This window comes from Molothrus ater, chromosome 3 (assembly GCF_012460135.2).
Source record: "Molothrus ater isolate BHLD 08-10-18 breed brown headed cowbird chromosome 3, BPBGC_Mater_1.1, whole genome shotgun sequence".
In the NCBI taxonomy this organism is placed as follows: domain Eukaryota; kingdom Metazoa; phylum Chordata; class Aves; order Passeriformes; family Icteridae; genus Molothrus; species Molothrus ater.
Window position 1 is genome coordinate 29,901,988 of NC_050480.2, and position 17,586 is coordinate 29,919,573.

The following is a 17,586-nucleotide window of genomic DNA, read 5'->3' on the forward strand; positions in this document are numbered from 1 at the left end:
AGCTCCCTGCAGAGTAAAAAGCATGAGGGCAAGAAAATAACACTGACAAGCCTAATTCCATCGCCCACAGAAAATGAAGGTGTAAAGAAAAAAAAACCTTAAACCAAAAAATAGGCAGGTATTGCCCCATGTCCAAAGGTGAAAAAGCAAATATCCTTCAGTTCAGTTCATCTTAATCACCTTAATAGCTGCTAACAAGACAGACAGAACAAATGGTCACTATTATAATGACGTGACAATGGAAAAAAGGCAAAGGAATAACAGTAGGTCACTCCTGCAGTTGAGCTCCTTGCTCAACTTGCACCACAGCTGGGATGACCTGAGTCACTTCTCTTGGCTCTCACGCACATTTAAAAGTGCTCTCATCTACCCTTCATGTTCCCTTTGTTAAAGGGGAGAGACCTGATGTCCCTCAGCATTAGGCTCACTGAGGTGAGTCAGTCAAGATTACTCTGACAGGAGAAAAACCAGTGGGCATCAACAACTATTTTTTCTCTTTTGCTTTGTCCTGAACAACAGCAGCAAGAGGGGGGGTAAAAGGGAAAAACTCTTACCTGGTCAGAGGGCTCACACTCAGACAGGTTCCTCCAGGGCAGGGTTGAATTCTCCTTGAGCAGCCAGGTCCCCTCCGAGGTGCAGAAGCGGTACACCTGCCCATGCAGCACTGCCAGGAGCAAAGCCAGCCACAGGGTCAGTGGGGAGAGAGCCCACTCGACCGAGGGGCAAGGCTCACAGAGCATCTCCATGCAGCCCTCCTTGCTCACCCACTGCTCTCCTGGCTGGAGGGGGAAGCTGCAGCATGGCAGGGGATGTGCTGCACCCACACCCTGCCTGCCCCCAACACTCTGCTGCTTGTCCTCAGGGCCCCAGAGCAGCTGCCAAGGTATCAGGTGGCACCAGGACGTGTTCCAGGACAGTTGCTGACCATTCCACAGTAACTAGAGACTAAATAATTGCTGCCATCTTTGTGTGGATTTTACAACGTGCATAAATTCCAGCTCACTAAAATATTAGATTCTGAAACATACAAATTCTAGGAATCTTAAGCTTCAGCTACAGATTCTACATAGAAAAGAAGGTGCAAAAAGACTAAATGTGCTTTTTCTTTTCTGAAAGCATGCAGACCCAGAGAAAACTCAGAACAGGTACACTAACACAAGCTTCCCAAAATGTAAATGCTTATACAAACATCTGTGCTACATCTGGCAAATGTAGCCATAAATCTTTTCCTAAACTAACTATGTACTCTTTCTATTCCCTCTGCCTACCTCTCTGAATAACAAAATTAGCAATAAATTAAACACCTTTCTCAAGCAGTAAGCTGCTTGAGCTTGTAAAAGCAAGTAAATTGCAATGGCTCCTAATAAAATTATGCCACATGGAAGCACCAAAAGAAAAAGTGCAAAGGGAAAGCGGCACTCATTCACAGTGTATGAAAAGAAACTCCCTCTCTAGTTTCTGGAGAACTGGGGAAATCTAACAACTTAGACAGCTGTACACACAAGCAACTGGAAGTGTCCTTGAGCTGCTTTGCAAATAAAGTTTCTCACTAATCACATTTTTGACCCAATAAACCAACCTATTCTGTATAATGAAACTACTCCTCAAAAAGGAATGCTGGGTCAATCCCTCAGCCAGGGTTAGCCTCTACACAGACAACATTTGGAAAAATGCACTTACAATATCTTGGGGGATAAGAAGATGAGTTAGGAGGATTCAGTTCTACATTTGATGTAATAATTCCAATTACAGCTTTTGCTCAAACCCAGTCTTTCCTGCTGCAACCTTATCCTGTTGTCAGCTCCCTTACTACTGCAAACTAGAATCATTAGAATTTGGCATTTCTGTTCAATGGGAAAATTTTAAAAACTATTTGGAATTCTAGCAACCCAGTAGTAGGTTGTTTGCATGTTAGCTGACAACTGGTAATCTGTTTGATAATTGTCAGCAGCAGACAACTAGCAGGTACTATATGTAATAAATGTTTTAAAAATATAGACATTAATATATTAATAAGCCACTTTTAATGAGCATACTGAATGGTAGCTGATAATGTTTGTGGTAGGCACAGTCTATTTGGTTTTGTAATTGCTATACTGAACATACCAGTAAAAGGTAATATGAAGATGATATGAAAATTAGGCTATGCTTGTGGAGGTTTTTTCTTACTATTAAGGGTATCTGTTCTTGTGAAACCAGGAGAGATTCAGCAACAGCATCTGCAACACAACACATTCACAGCCACTAATTGCACCTGCTTTCGTTATCTACTGCCAGTGCCAACCACTTCTTTAGGTCAGCACATTGCTGTGATGTTGCGCAAGGGTAATAAAAATGCTCATTTAGGAGCATCAGGAATAAAAGACAGACTAGAGAAAACATGGATCCTCTCAGGAAGGACAGGGGAAAACCTGGCTGCAAAGGACATGCAGAGGGCTGTGAGGTACTCAATGGCTTTTTTGCTTCAGCCTGGAGAAGAAAAGGCTCTAGGGAAACCCTACAGCAGCCTTCCACTTCCTGAAGGGGGCTACAAGAAAGCTACAGAGTAAATTTAGATTAAATATTAGAAAGAAATTCTTTACTGTAAAGGTGGTGAGTCCCTGCAACAGGTTATGCTGAGAGGCTGAGGATGCCACATCCCTGGAAGAGTTCAAGACCAGGCTGGATGGGACTTTGAGCAACCTGGCCTAGTGGAAGACATCCCAGTGCAGGGCATGGTGGTTGGAACTAGATGATCTTTCAGGTCCCTCCCAACCCAACCATTCCATGATTCTATGAATATATTAAGGATCTCACACATCATTCCCCCTCTCATCCAACCCCCTTAGGATTAGTGGTCAGCAACTTGAAGGAAGCCATTCAAAACACCTGTGCAAAAGCAGCCCTAGGAATCAGTAAATATTGTATATTTGGAGCCAATAAAATCCAGGAGGTTTAAGTCCAGAGGATCATAGGACTAGGAAATTTTTTCTGACTGTCATTAGATGAGCTATAACCAAGCATTACAAGACAAAGTTATTATGAGGAAGAATCCCAGAAAACAAGAAATTTGACCATATTCCTGGAAAAAAAAATAACACAAGGGGAAAAAAACCCACCCTGCTAAAGGAGAATTAATTAAAAAACAAGCAAAAAAAAAAACCCCAAACCCCAATATTATTTCACATTTTCTAAAATTCTTTGTGAATTCCCCCCCTCTGCCAGTATTTCTTAGTGGCAAGGTCTAATTGGAATGAATGCTTAGCTTCAATATATTTATTTTCCCTCCCAATCATCATGACACACTTTAATTTTCTTTTTATTGATAACACTTTTTAAATAATGAAGAGGAAAATCTGGTGTATCCTGAAGGCTGGCAAATATTAGCAAATTGAAAGGTTTACTGTAAATGAAACATGCAATTTGCTATCAGACAGAAAGACATGGCAATTCATTTAGATATGAAATAAAAATAATGTAATGCTATTACACTGGACAGAAACATTCCTGCCACACCTAGGGGTCACAAATACTCAAAGTGAATGGCTCTCACAGACTTCTAGGTAGTGACATGCCAGCCGTGTCAGGTTGTCATAGACTCACTGACTGCCAAAACAGGGGTGACCAGTGCAGGACTCAGAGGCAACTGAAGACCAGCTGGGCTATCTGTACCCAGGAAGAGCCTTAAAATATAAAAGACTAAATTAAACAAATTCCAAATAGATGAGACTGCACATCACAAAGTGAGAGCCTAAACACCTGGTCTACAGAATAATTTATTAACCAAAATGTTCATGAGATAGCAAAATATTACAAAAAAAAGAAGGTTTTAATGTTTGCTTTAAAGTTTTAAAGCGCATTTATAATGTTATAAAAATTTCCACTTCGAGGCACCATTGAGATGCTAGTTGATAGATGGGACAATGCTCATGAAAGAGCTGGGAGAGTGCAGAATGCAGGACATGAAAATAACACGGGGCTGATGCACTGCAGGCAGCCAGTTACTCTCAGAAATGTGCAAACACGTCTCACTGCTGTGGAAATTGAATGCTTTCAGTAATATGTCAGACTCCCCATTACCCACACAGCACCACTCTGTGGAGCTGAGAAGGGCTCAGAAATTAATAAACACCACACACATGAGGCCCTGCATGCCTTGCAGCTTGGCCCATCCAGCACCAGCACCATGCAGGGTCTCCAGGCAAACCCAGCCCAGGGTGCGGCCACCTTCGAGTGCCTGCGATCGGTCAGAGAAGCTGCCCAGAGGAGACTGCCCAGAGCCCAGACTTCACACAGCATGCCCATGGAAAGGTGTGCCTCTGAAACAGAACCCTCCCAAATTGCATCGGCCCACAGTCACTCCTACTTTCTCCATTTCCCAGAAGCAGAAGGCAAACAGCCTCCATCCACTCCTCCTGGGGCAACAGGCTCAGTCACAGGCAGCCACCTGCTACTGCCCAAACACAAAAAGGCTGTTAATGTCCAACAGCTCAGAAGGGATTCACTTGAGCTGAATGCTCTTCCCCAATCTTGTCTCAGCGACACGAGGAACAGAATAAAACACCAGCAACTCTGCTCTGGTGTTTCTCGAAATAACCGATAAAACCCTGGAGACTTTAAATCTTCTCTTATACAAAATTCCCATCTTTGTTGCAGGCCCAACAAAATTCGAGGAATCCACAAGCTTTTAATCATCAATGTTTTGACTTGAGAATTGCAAGTGTCTTACCATTCTTTCTGCTCAGAGGAAAGCATGTGGCTTGCAATAAAACTACCTAAAAATGTTTTAAAACAATTTTTTCACATGTACTTTTTATGACTCTCTCTGCACAGGTGGTCATGGCTTAAGATGGCAGAGATCTTCAACCTTCTAAAACAGATACAGGGATAGTATATGTACACATTCTGTCCTTGCTGAGGGCCTGCTCCAAAGTTTACTAGGAACCTCATTTCCTGCAAATTTCATGTGATGCCCTTGCTGAAAAGAAAATCAGTTATTAATAGACACTGAGACAAACTAACAGTGACATGCTGGGAGGTGGCCTGTATGCTGTGACAGAAAGAAGGCACCCACACAGCTTCCCCCACAGCTGCTGAGCAATTCCACCTTCTTGCTCGCAGGTGGCTTACTCAGAGGCAATTCACATTTGCCCATGCCTGAATTCTGCAGTGACTCAGGCTCTCTTACCTTGAATGCAGTCAAAACACCAAGTATGCAAAGACCAGCAGCAGTTCTAACAGACCAGAATGACAAACAATATTTTTTTTAAAAGGTTCAAGGTGGTTCTTGCCTCCATGCTGTCTTGCAATAAATACCTTTTTCCTGTCCTGTTATGTTTTCTCTTACCATACAGTCAATGTTGCAAATCATTCCACTGTATTCTAGAATTGGCTATCATCCTCTGCAAATAAAGTGCACAGGGAATCTGATTTTATTTACTTTTTAAGTTAAGTACAAAAAATTGCAAAACCTTTGGAACAGCAGCCTAATGGCACGAGTTTATTTGAACAGTGTCAATCACACCTCATTAGAATTACGTGTTAAAACATGGACTGATGCCAAAAACTCAGTCTCTGTAAGCTTACAAAAGGTAGAGAGCTAGCATTGAAACTAATAACATCTATCTACTGAACCTGTAAATCAAATCAAATCCCAGAAGTAGCTGGATACTTTTACATACGGAGAGCATGGGCAAAAAGCTCACAAACTTTTCCTTACTAGCCCCACTTTTACTAGAAATAAAAACAAATTGAGTATCTTCTCGATTTGAAACAGCCAACCTCATCTGCATTTTACAACATCAGGGTGTCAAGGTCAGCGTGACATTACTTACCCAACTGTCCCTCAGGATAAACTGGAACATTATTCATTGTAAAAATAAATTACAGCATGTCCTAGCCAATCAATTCTATTCAGGCAGAGAGATGGGAGAATGAGAAGAACAAGAGACTGCAGTTTTGTCTGTCTGCTCTGTGTCAAGTATTATAGACTTGTCCTCTGTTAACATCCATTCTCTACTTCCAGCAGGGAAATTGTTTTGGAAAAGGTAACAATTTTCTTTATAAAGCAGGGACTCTGCAGTATGAGAGCATCACTACACAGACTGGCTTGTTCCTGAAATGAGCAAACTTCCCTTTGATGGGGACAACAACTTACCAGAATTGAGGAGGCTGCTTCCCCATCAGCAGCTCTGTTCAGCTATCACTTGCTGTGACTTGGGCAATGCTCTCCTGGAAGGAATCACTCTTGGCTGTAAATGCTGCTGCTAAGTGTCAGTCAGCCCCAACCCCCATGCTGCTTTCTGCAAAGACATCCTAATCCCAGGACTCATGCCTAGGAGCATGCAGCTAAAAACATGACATAAAGGAACAGCCTGATCCTGAAGCCTCCAGGGAGCAGGAAGAGCCCCAGCCTGCACCACTGTGTCCAAGAATCACATTTATCAAAGTGCTCCTTTGTGCTCAGCTTACCGCCAAATCATCTGAAATTATATTACCTCAACAAGCAGTTTAACTACAGGTACTTTATTTAGTATTCTTTCTCACCATTCCTCTTCCCTCATAATGGATTAGTCATCTCAACTCCTTTGCTTTTGTAACAACAACAAAAAAAAAAAAAACACAAACCAAGCCTGTGCTTGCTTACTTGCATGTTTCCTTGCACCATGGGGTGGCTCTTAGGTGGGTGAAAGTTCACGTCTGTCTCTTGGTAGGAGCGTGAATGCATTTACTTCTCTTTTTCCTCTTGTTACTCTTCTTCCTTGCAGTGTTTTGGCTTTTTTTTTTTTTTTAATTGGAAAAGGCTGGAGGGATTCTTGGATCTTTCAAGCTAGGAACATTCACAATAGGGATGTTTGAGTCTGTTTCGCCACCTCTCACCCAAGCCATCTGAAAATTACTCTCTTCCTGCAGCAAGAACGTGAAGTGACCACCTGACATGACCTCTTGCAGACCTAAGAGAACCTTTACACAGTGCAAGGGAAGATTCAACCCAGCATAGGCCACGCTGCAGGCTGCACAGACACCTCTGCATGTCCTGGAAATTCTCAGTGCCAGAATCCTCTGCTGTGCTATCAAAGCACAAAGTCACAGACACCGCAGATGGAGATGATGTTTGGCATCACACAAGGAATACTGCCTGCATATAAATTCTTATTTAAAAACATTCCTTTTGAAATTACATTAACACAACAGCACTAATGATTCAAGAATTAGGAAGTGTTAAGCTAAAGATACTTAGATGAGTTCTAGTGCCACCCAGTAACATTGTTTCTACATACAAAGTCATGCCTTTTTTTTCCCCAACAGAATCCACGGTTTTACTGAGGACACAGAACAGAGGGAGATAATTTAAGGTGAAATTACTCATTCTTACTGTGAGATGCAAACCATATTTAAGCAGACTGAATCAAGTCTATACCAAATACTGCATTTTCTTATTTTTGTGGTCCATTCAAAGACCACCAACAATTCAGCTCCCCGAGGAACACTAAAGGCTATTAGCTCATATGCATAAAGAGATGATCAAAAAATAAAGATCATATTTTGGTAACATAATAAAGTCACATTTATACAAAAAGAAAATTATGCAGCCACAAAATTTGTTCTGCATGGGCTTATTCAGTTCTCTTAGTGTAGATATCATCCTTGCCAGCTCTGCAATATCTTGCCTCACTCAACACAACTTTCTAAGTTAATGAGGCAATGATCCTGCAGAGAAGACCCCCCCTTTACTACATTTCACATGCAAATTCATTCTTCATACTGAAGGCCTAAGATCTGTGAAAAAGAAAACAATCACAGAACATAGCTTCATAATTAAAAACTACTTGCATAATGGTGGCCAATAAAGGTTATGGAAGCAAAGAAGACCATACCAAATCACAAAGTATTCCTTAAGTCAGAAATGTATACATCACTTGGTATGAGTGAGCATCTCAAGAATTAAAATAGCTTTCTGGAAAAGAATATTGTTTTTAACAGAGCATTACCCTAAAAGGTGCTATACTCTCCAAGCATTTAATTTGAGAAACTTGTATTAAGAAGAGGCTGCCATTAACTATGCTAGACAACACTGACACCTAACATAACTTTTGAAATAAACTTTAAATAAAATCATAAAAGTGTACACATGCATGTGGGCATCAGGTTTAATAAAGAATGTTGATGAACTATAAAAGATATGTGAATTAATGCAATAAAAGAAGGCAGCTTATGAAAAACAAGTATTTATGATAATGGCACAGCTTTGTCAACATTTGGTAAGATACCAAAAAATACCATTAGAAGTTTTGTTCAGAATAAATAAAAGTGGATTGCAATAACAAATGTGATTAGAAGTTTAATGCAAAACAAACTTGTAAAAATGCTGTTAAGAGATTTTGTGTTTTTAGGTTATTGGATCAGTTAATGTAATTAACAGCAGCCATCCTATCAGAAGATATTAAAATTATGCAAAAAAATATTCTGCAGTGAAAAGTTCTCTTAAAAGGCTGCAAACCACACAACTAAGGTTGTCTCCAGGGCAGAGAAAGGGATCTATTTTATTACACCCATATTCCAAGGCCTTATAAAAATAAGCAAAACAACCCTCAAAACAAGCTAAAAAGAAAGGAAAAACTAGACAAATCATTAGCATAATACTTGCTGAGCTAGAAACAACTTTGAGAAAATACAACAGGTAACTAGTATGTTAAATATGCACAGCCAGGAGGGAGAGGGATCTACGCATGCAAATAAACACTGGTTAGTTGATGCAGCTTCTGCACAAAACAAAAAGCTACAGAACACGGAGGCTAAAACAAATGCCAGATGCTGCAAACAAACTGCCAGTCCTTGGCAACACGGAAATTGTTGTGGTTTTTGGTTATCCACAAAAACAATGGTATAAAGAACCACTGATTAAATAATCCTAAATTTATCATCTCTCACAAGACAGGTAAAAAGATCATCCAAAAAATCCTAAACAATAGGAAGCTTTCAGAAAATAGAACAAAGTTTATCTCAAACTTTCAAACTTCATTTAGGGCTAACTATAATTCCACAAGAATTAGCCACTATCTACACAATATAAAGAATGTGGATACTTCAAAGCAGAACAAATAAAATCGAGCATCTCATCCGCTTTAAAGACTGAAGACACACCATTCTTCTCTCCCCCAACTGCATTCCTTTCCTTGGTTCTCCTCTTCAGGTTCATTCCTTCAACCCTTCTTGCTGCTGCAATATTTAGTTCTATGCTGCTGCTCTACCTTCACCCTCCTGCCCTCTTTCCCCCCACACTATTCTACTTCTCTCTCAGCTCCTACCATTTGCCATTTTCCAAAGCCACTGTCTCCTACCCTGCTCCTCCACTGTCTTTTTCCACCATAATTAAAACTGCAACCTAACTCCAGCCTCTCACATCTCCTTTCTCACTGGTCTGTTCCTCAGCCTTCTTCATCATACTCCAAGCTCCTCCCGCTCCAGCCAAGCAGTGAAGAGGGGCAAAATCAACAAGTAACATCTGCTCTCAGATCTGGACCTACTGCAGCCAGCAAGGCCACAAGAAGCCCTGCTCAGCCCATGCACCAAAAGCACGTCTGACCTCAACAGTCACACATTTCAAGAGAAAGGAACACTACTCCACACTGACACTGCCTCTGGAGACTGTAGCTGCAAACACACATAAGGAATTCGCCCCCACAAGCAGCAGGAGACATATCACCAGTATCATAGAAGCCACACTCCTTTTCTCATCCACATGCTGAAATACAGAAGAAGATTTTGACAAAATGTTCTTGGAAAACATCTGCCTTAAAACAGAATTCTAATTTGTTGAATCTCATCATGCCAAGCACTACAAATCTGTAAGAGAGTAAATACAAGCTCTTACAAATAATGGAAAAAAAAAGCAAGGACCAAGCAATTTTATTATGGAAACTGCCATCTTTTCTGTCCATAGCATCTGGAGGCCACTAAAGCTGCAGGTATATCTGGATTTCCCTTTCCTTTACAAAGGAAAGGGAAATCTTTACACCGATCTCAAAGATTCTTACCCTTCAACCCAAAGCTGGGACCTACCCCGATCTAAAAATCAAGATCTCTTACACTCTTATATGGGTAATTTTCCCCAAGTTCTCGATTCCAATTTAATTTCCATTCAATTTTCATTGCTTGAGAGGTATTTGGACGGACATAAAATCCCTTTGACTTAAACTTTTCTTTTAATGCCAAGGAGCAATCCCTTCCCTCGAATATTCACTGCCAATGATACCTGACATTTAAAAAAACTTAGGCCCACTGTCATTCATCAGTCACACCAACACAATGTTTTCCACATTTTACCCCGCTTTCATTCTGTTTAAAGGAATTGTTGGTGCCCTGCTTCATTAAGTTCCAGCACCATTACCAGGCAGTTTTTGCGTGTGTAAGTCAGTTTTTTGCCTTCAGAGGAAATATGCCATTAAGCACTTGATCCTTTTCTTACCTAATTCATTTCTGCTCATTCCAATTGTCAAAAAGTAAATTAGAAGCAGAAAATCATGACTCTGACCAGGCATCAACCAGCATTATTTTTGTCATCAAACAAGTCACGTACAGAAGTTCTCTCATAAACATTGCCCAGAAAAGCTTTATTCTTATATAAAGAAAAATTAAAGTGATGTATGGGAATCCTAACAGTTAACATTTGGAGCATGTTTGAGGAGGATTAGACTTTCAAAATTCATGGCAGGAACCTGGGTCTCAGGGAAAATCTAGCCTATGACAGAAAACTCTCAAGGGGAAAGTCACCAATAAAATATGCAAGCAGAAAAGAATAATACTGCTAAACAAATAAAACTGTGTGCATGATTAAGAAGTGTAATCCTTGTAAAGATTAGTGTATTCTCAAGTTAAAGCTGCATATGCAAAATGGCATGAAAGAGGAGGATGTTCTATAATTAGACTTGCATTTAGACACCTTTTAAGTCAGTCCACATTTTTTTTGCAAGACTACCCTGTCAAATGAAAATATTATAAAAATTTCAACCACAGAGCTACTAACTTAAAGAGGCAAAGACTCAGCTGCCTTTACATAAAGCATATATATATATATATACACATATATACGTAGATTGAGCTGTATCTTCACCAAAATTTAACTGAGGATATTGGGCAAAGAAATAACCTTTAAGATCACTACCACATTAGAAGCACATCCATTATGTGAGAGGATACATGTAGGCTGGATGTGAGAGGAGTCTTTCCCACCACCCAAGGTGAAGTGCCAGGAATTCCTGCAAAGGGAGGAAGAAGTGAGCCATATGGGCAAGTTCCTCTCCATCTATGCAGTTTTAAAATCAAGTACTCATATCTTAGCGCATCTTCTGGGACTTGGGGGGAATAAAAAACCCAAACCAATCAGTATTTTTCTAATTGGCAACATTTAAGTAAGCTGAAAATCAACAATCTGTTTTCAGCAAGGCATTTAATTATGTAGCACACACAAACACTATTGCATATTCAGACCCTTAATTAGTTCACTTTACTCGTCCACAGCAATTAAAAACTGCAAGTTCTTAGGCATAAGTAACCTGAAGAAAGGTTTGAGGTCCCTCTGTTTAAGAGTGCAGTGGTACAGAAAACACAAAAGTAAGTAGATAAAAACTTAAGTTATGCAAGTATGTAATGAGAGCACAGATGAAGTCTAAGATATCAAACATATCAAACATATTTAGCTACCTGCTAGACTAGCATGGGCAAGGCACAGAGGCAGTCCAGCTCTTCCTTGCAGCTGGGTCTAATGGTGTTCACTTCTCTCTGAAAGGCACTATTCATGGCCTGATCAGCTGTAGGCAATGTCTCAAGCACTCACAAAATTAAGCTCAGCTATGTGTTTTCTGAGGTGTGCCTTGACATCCTTGACAGTGCATTTCAAGGAATTACTTTAAACAAAAACACGATACAGTTATAACTAAAAAATTTCTGGAAAACATACAGTCCTGCCAACTGCTCCAACTCCCAGAGACACAGAAAGCTGATATCCTACAGCAGGCTCCTCCAGCAGTGCAAAAAACCATAATTCTTTCTAGCAGGTCTCAGGTGACCAGATCTATACCTGACACACAAACATCATCTTTCCATCACACGTATGTGCATTTCAACATGTGGCTATGTGCAAAGCTTCCTGTTCTATAACACATTTGATGTATTTTGGTTGCCGCAGGAGGGGAATCTACATGTACAGAAAGTCACATCTCAGCCCAGCTGGAAGGTCATATGTCACTGGCTCTATTATATGTACCTCAATCTGAAGTTAAGCAGCGGTTTCTTTAAAAAACTGTTTCTTTTACTTAAGCAAAATTGACAAAACAGAGAATGACATTGCCACGTGGCCCAAAATAAATGCATGTTAATAACATCTATCTGTTAATGATTTTAAAAATTATTTCTGCCAACAGCCTCTATATCTACCCTTGAGATGAGCAACATATGTTTGAGAGTTCTCTGGTATACTACCAGATGGAGACTGACAAACAAAGGCAGAGGTGAACTTGGAAGACTAAGGTTTTTTTTATTATTACTTTAAGCAAACTGAAATCGCCAATTAGCTTGAGACAGCTTCTGGTGCAAGGAAATATAAATTTTGAACTGCTTACGGGTTAGCAAATGCAAAGAAACATTTTTCACTGAAAAAAGGTCACACCTTTTTCAGCATTATGGAGAACTTTCTGGAAGCTTGGTTTTATTAAAGCAAGGAAGGGAAGAAATTTAATGAATGTCTAATCATCTTCAGAGTATCCAATATTTGAAGTGAAATTTATTTTTTTGCATGCAAAAAGACAAGCAGGTACTTAAACTACACACCCACAAAGACATCTGCTGTCTCGGTTTTAAAAGACCATCTCAAACTGCGAAGCTGGATGATTAAACAAAAAGTGAGAGAGATGAAACCAGACAAGGTTTAACTTGGTCCCTTGAACCAAATGTTCCTGCCATGCACATAACTTCAAAAACTGTCTGAAGGAAAACTCTCACACAACTGCCTGCTTCCTCAGCTGTAAGGTTTTCCACAGAGCCCTCTGGAAAGCAGCACAGTTTCTTTGGTTTGCTTTGCACAGGCAACACCAGAGCTCCACCGCCACAGCTCTGCTATCCATAGGAGGTTTCACAAACAAAATCAAACATCTTTTTTTAATGTTTTTCCCTCTTTCTGGCACTACGGCATTCTGTCCCCAAACTCCCTCCCCCTCTGAGTTAGAACAGCGTGCAAATGGAACTCAGGGAAAGGGAAGAGGACCAGGACATTGAATTTAATCCTGCAGCGCAGCAGCTGCCTCGGGAGTACAGATGCTTGAACACCAGCCCTGAATGACCATGTTTGATAGCAAGGGGCTGAGAAGGGTACTAAATCACATTTAAGAAAAGATAAGCTGCAGAAGTTTTTCCAATGGTCCAGGCACCCCAGGAGTAATGACACAAAATCCTGCTGAGGCAGAAGTCTATGTGTGATTCTCACCTGTGTCAGGATACAGCATGCCACAGACACAAAACACTTGTGGCAACACCTTGACAAACACAACAAAGTTCTGTTCCCTTTCTCAGCCCTTCTTCTCCCATTCACAGATAGATTTAGTTTGGGATCAGATGAATTCATTTCACTACTTTTGGTTTTCCTGCTTGTGTAGCAGGGAATGGAATTTTGAATATTGCTGTTCATGATACCATTACAATTGTGTAATCATGCAAGTTCAATTACACTCTTGGGAAAAGAAAGGCACCACACAAGAAGGAAGATAATAATTCATGATTTAAGCAACAGCCAGGACTAACTTAGACACTAATGCTGGGTGGGGACTGTGCAGACAATTTCCATGATCTCTGCCACACCAGAATAAGGTTAGTATCTATCTCATAACCCTAGGGAAATTACTTTAAACAATCACAAAATCCTCATGGTGAAACTGCAAACCTCTGGCACTTCAGAGTTGCAAGGTAACACCCCACTTCCACCCGAAGCCTCATGCAGAGCCCCTACCTAAAGACACATCAGGAAAAGAAGTCTGCCACCAGAGAGAAAATGGGGAGTGCTGGAAGAGGGTCTCAAACGCAGGTTACAGCAGGGGAAAATGAAAGATCTGACCTCAATGTATCCTTGCAACTGATGGTACTCTGGAGCAGCAACCCAGTCTGATCTCTGCACTTCCACACCCCCACGTGAAGCTCACCTCATACAATCTCTGTGACTGGGTGAAATTATTGTGTGAAGTACAGCTGTGGTGCCAGTTATCTCCATGATTTAATCACAATGACTCCATCTCCAGCAGCCAGAGGCAGCCACAAGGTTACCATCAGAGGTCATCTGGTATTAGTGCTGGGTTAGTCTGCCACCAGAGAGACTTTCAGGTCTCTCACGTCACAGGCTGGAAACCAATGTTGTTTCCAAGGGTCCCCAGGCTGTACTTTACCTGATGATCTGGGAGAACAAAGGAGCAGGTGTCACCACTGCAACACATAACGTAGTAAAGAGAGGGTAATACAGAAAATAAAGTGAATTATAGGAGACAAGTGATTCAAGCAAAGGTGAGTGACAACGGAAGTTGTTAGGTAAACAAGGAAAACCATTTCAAACTAGGAGAAAGGTAGATTTAGACAGCACAGGGAACTACAAAGCACTGAGGCCTCATGGACAACATCAATTAAGGCATACAAGCCACCTGGCCCTTTACCTGGCACAAGAAACGTTACAATTTAATGAGATCTTGGTAGTGCAGAAGTCCTCCAAAGGCCCGTGTATGGCTGTAATGGAAGACTACATAGCAGTACAGCCAAATTGTTAGGTCTTATGCCTCCCTCCAGGACTGACAAGAATCCAGTGCACTCCTGGGGCACAGCATCTGGCTTAGTTTCCTCCAAAGAAACAGACACCAAAGCTGCTGAAACTAAATCAGTCTCAGCAAGCAGCACAATTAGGAGCTGCTTCAAAATTCACTACTGTGCCATAGCAAGATAGCAACACAGACACAGACTGGCATCAATCTAATTCAGGTATCAGACCCCCTCAAAACTAGAGACAGTTTCTAAGCTGGAACAAAAGCATTCAAAGATTACAGATTTTGAGTGGAGATCTGAGCAACAGCCACATCTGTGTTGATGCAAGTCTGTGTTGATGCATCTGTGTTGATGCAAGTCTGCAGCCAGCCTTGGTGCAGTCCAGTGCATATAGGAGCAACTTTGGGTGGCTACTGTTCACATAACTCTTGCCTGAAACTAGTACCTCTGGAAGGTTTTTTAATTAAAAAGGATTTAGTGCTATTAAACAATAAAATATCAGAACCCCAGAGGAGGCATAATTGGAAGATGAATTGTGCAGCTTGACAGTTTCCAAATCCACATGGTGTTACTGGCAGCTGGCCTTCAATTATGCAAAGGTAACAAGAAAAAGCACAGAGCCAGTGACAGTGAGGCAAGGTGCCCATTGTCCCTTAAAGGAGCCCCTACCCCTCAGAGCTTCTGCACTGATTGGCTTTGAGACAGCTACAGCCCCAGAGCCTGTCATAATCTCTCCAACTGCAATGTGGATAGCAAGGTGTGCAAAGTTTACCTGGTGCAACTTCAATGTTATCCTAACCTGAGTGAGCTTCACATACAGGAGGCAAAAGCTTCAACTCTGTCAGCCACAAGTATAGAAAATTTGCCTTCAACAAGCTCTGGCTGCGGGCCGAGATCTGCACTGGCAACTTTGCAGAACAAATTCATTTAACAATAACCTCCCTCCTGCTACTTCAGCATCTCCTCACAAAGACCTGCCTTCAGTGGGAGTTGCGTAAGAACAAATAAAAGCCAAACAGAGCTAGAGTGAAATAGCTTTCACAGATTTGAGAAACTTCTGTAGTTTGCTCTTTCAAAAATGTATAAGCAGACCAAAAAGAAAGCTTTGCTTTGGGTTTTTTTTTTTGGGGGGGGGGGGGGGGGGGGAGACGGAAGCAAGTCATGCCAAAGTTAAGCATGTGCTTGCTTTGATAACCTAAACATTTCATATTTTGAAAGCATTTAAAAATAACACTTGAAAACCAAGAAATCTTCCCAAAGAGAAAATTTAAGAATTTCCCTAGAGAGCCCTGAACAGAATACTTTGTTTGACCAAAATTAGATTCCCTTCCATATTACATTTGCCTCAATGATCCTGCTTCTTCCTGTCAAGAAGCAAGAAAGAGCTCCCTCACTACATGCACAAAGCTATTTTATATGGCTCTCAAGGGACATGGATGACTTTATGAACTCCTGCCATGTAGTTGCAGCCCAGCAGTGTCTGGGCTCTTCACTTGCTAGGAAACCAACCCCTATGCTGTGAGACACATCAGCCACCTATTTCTCATTCCAGTGACAATGATTTAACCTGAAGCAGAGGCTACTCTAAACCTCAGCTACTTTGGCTTTAGTGGAATACTGATTACCCAGATAACCATAATAGTCTTATTTCACAATTTTATTTTAAGAAAATAATATAATGACCAATATACTTGAAGTAGATGAATGCTAATATAGCTGCAATCACACTTATCAGGAAACTGATCTACATGAGAGAAGAAAAAATAAAACCAAAACTCAAAGGAATGAGGAGAAATCCCACATCTCAGTTGGGTGAAATTTCCAATCTAGTTTGCTGCATAACTACAGATGAAAAAATGACAGCAGTGCCACTGAAGAAAGAGAAAATAACCCAGCATTCAGAACATATCTCAAAAGTGCACCCACAAATGAATACCCACTATTTCAGTGCAACCTATAATAATAAACTTCCTGTAAAAATGCAGGTTTAATTTACTTGTCTGTCACAAAAAAAGTCTGTAGCAGTACAGGCATACATGGTTTCAACCATAAAATCTTGGTCTAATGTTGTGATTTTTCTTCTATTCAATTATCATTAACATATTCCAAGCCCTCAGAGTCCATCCTTGCAGACAGCATGCCAATAGCGACTTTTTCACGGATGCTGACACACCTGCTAGGTAACATAACAAAAAGAAGGCTCAGCCTCAGCTTTTCCAAAGAGATCTGACACGAGTGGGACAGTATTGATTGTCTCTGCTGTACTTTATAGGTTGCCTGTGCAAGCAGCATTTTCAAAAAGGGTTGAAGACAAACGTTGCAATCACAAGGGAAGCGATCTTGTAAGGAAACATCTTGCAAATGCACATATTCCTTAGCAGAAAAGACCTGTAAGCCCATCCTGCATGGATTTGTCAGGCAAAAGGCTGGTCTTGAGTGTCTGCATGCATACAAGTCCAAACAGGTACACAGCACTGGACACCAGATTAACTCTCAAGTTTCTCAATGAACAGATTCCCATCTCCCTGCAGTTGCTCTTGAGATAAATGCTCAGTCCAAAGAACTGGAGAAAGCACTTCTGCTGAAACATGCCCACAATGCAGACAGGTATTCAGACGCTGCCACATTACAGGAACAAGCAGAATGTCACACCTCAGGGAGCAGCTCTGTGGTATCACGTAGGGACAAGAACTGCCATCATGTGCAGCTGGACTACTCACATACCTGCTGAGCACATAAAAAGTTCCTCATACCATTTTCAGCCTGCCACTCTGCTAGGCAACCTGCTGGGCCACATCTGCTGCTGAGATTTGC

The 17,586-nt window shown here is 41.0% G+C and overlaps 1 protein-coding gene across 1 annotated transcript in view; it reads right to left on the reverse strand.

Moving 5' to 3' along the window:
• GLP1R (glucagon like peptide 1 receptor) overlaps positions 1-17,586 on the reverse strand; it is an 81,109-nt gene that overhangs the window by 30,496 nt on the left and 33,027 nt on the right. Inside the window, exon 4 of the mRNA XM_036380782.2 lies at positions 555-664. Within this exon, the coding sequence (XP_036236675.1) occupies positions 555-664 (110 nt within the window). The remainder of the gene's footprint in view (positions 1-554; positions 665-17,586) is intronic.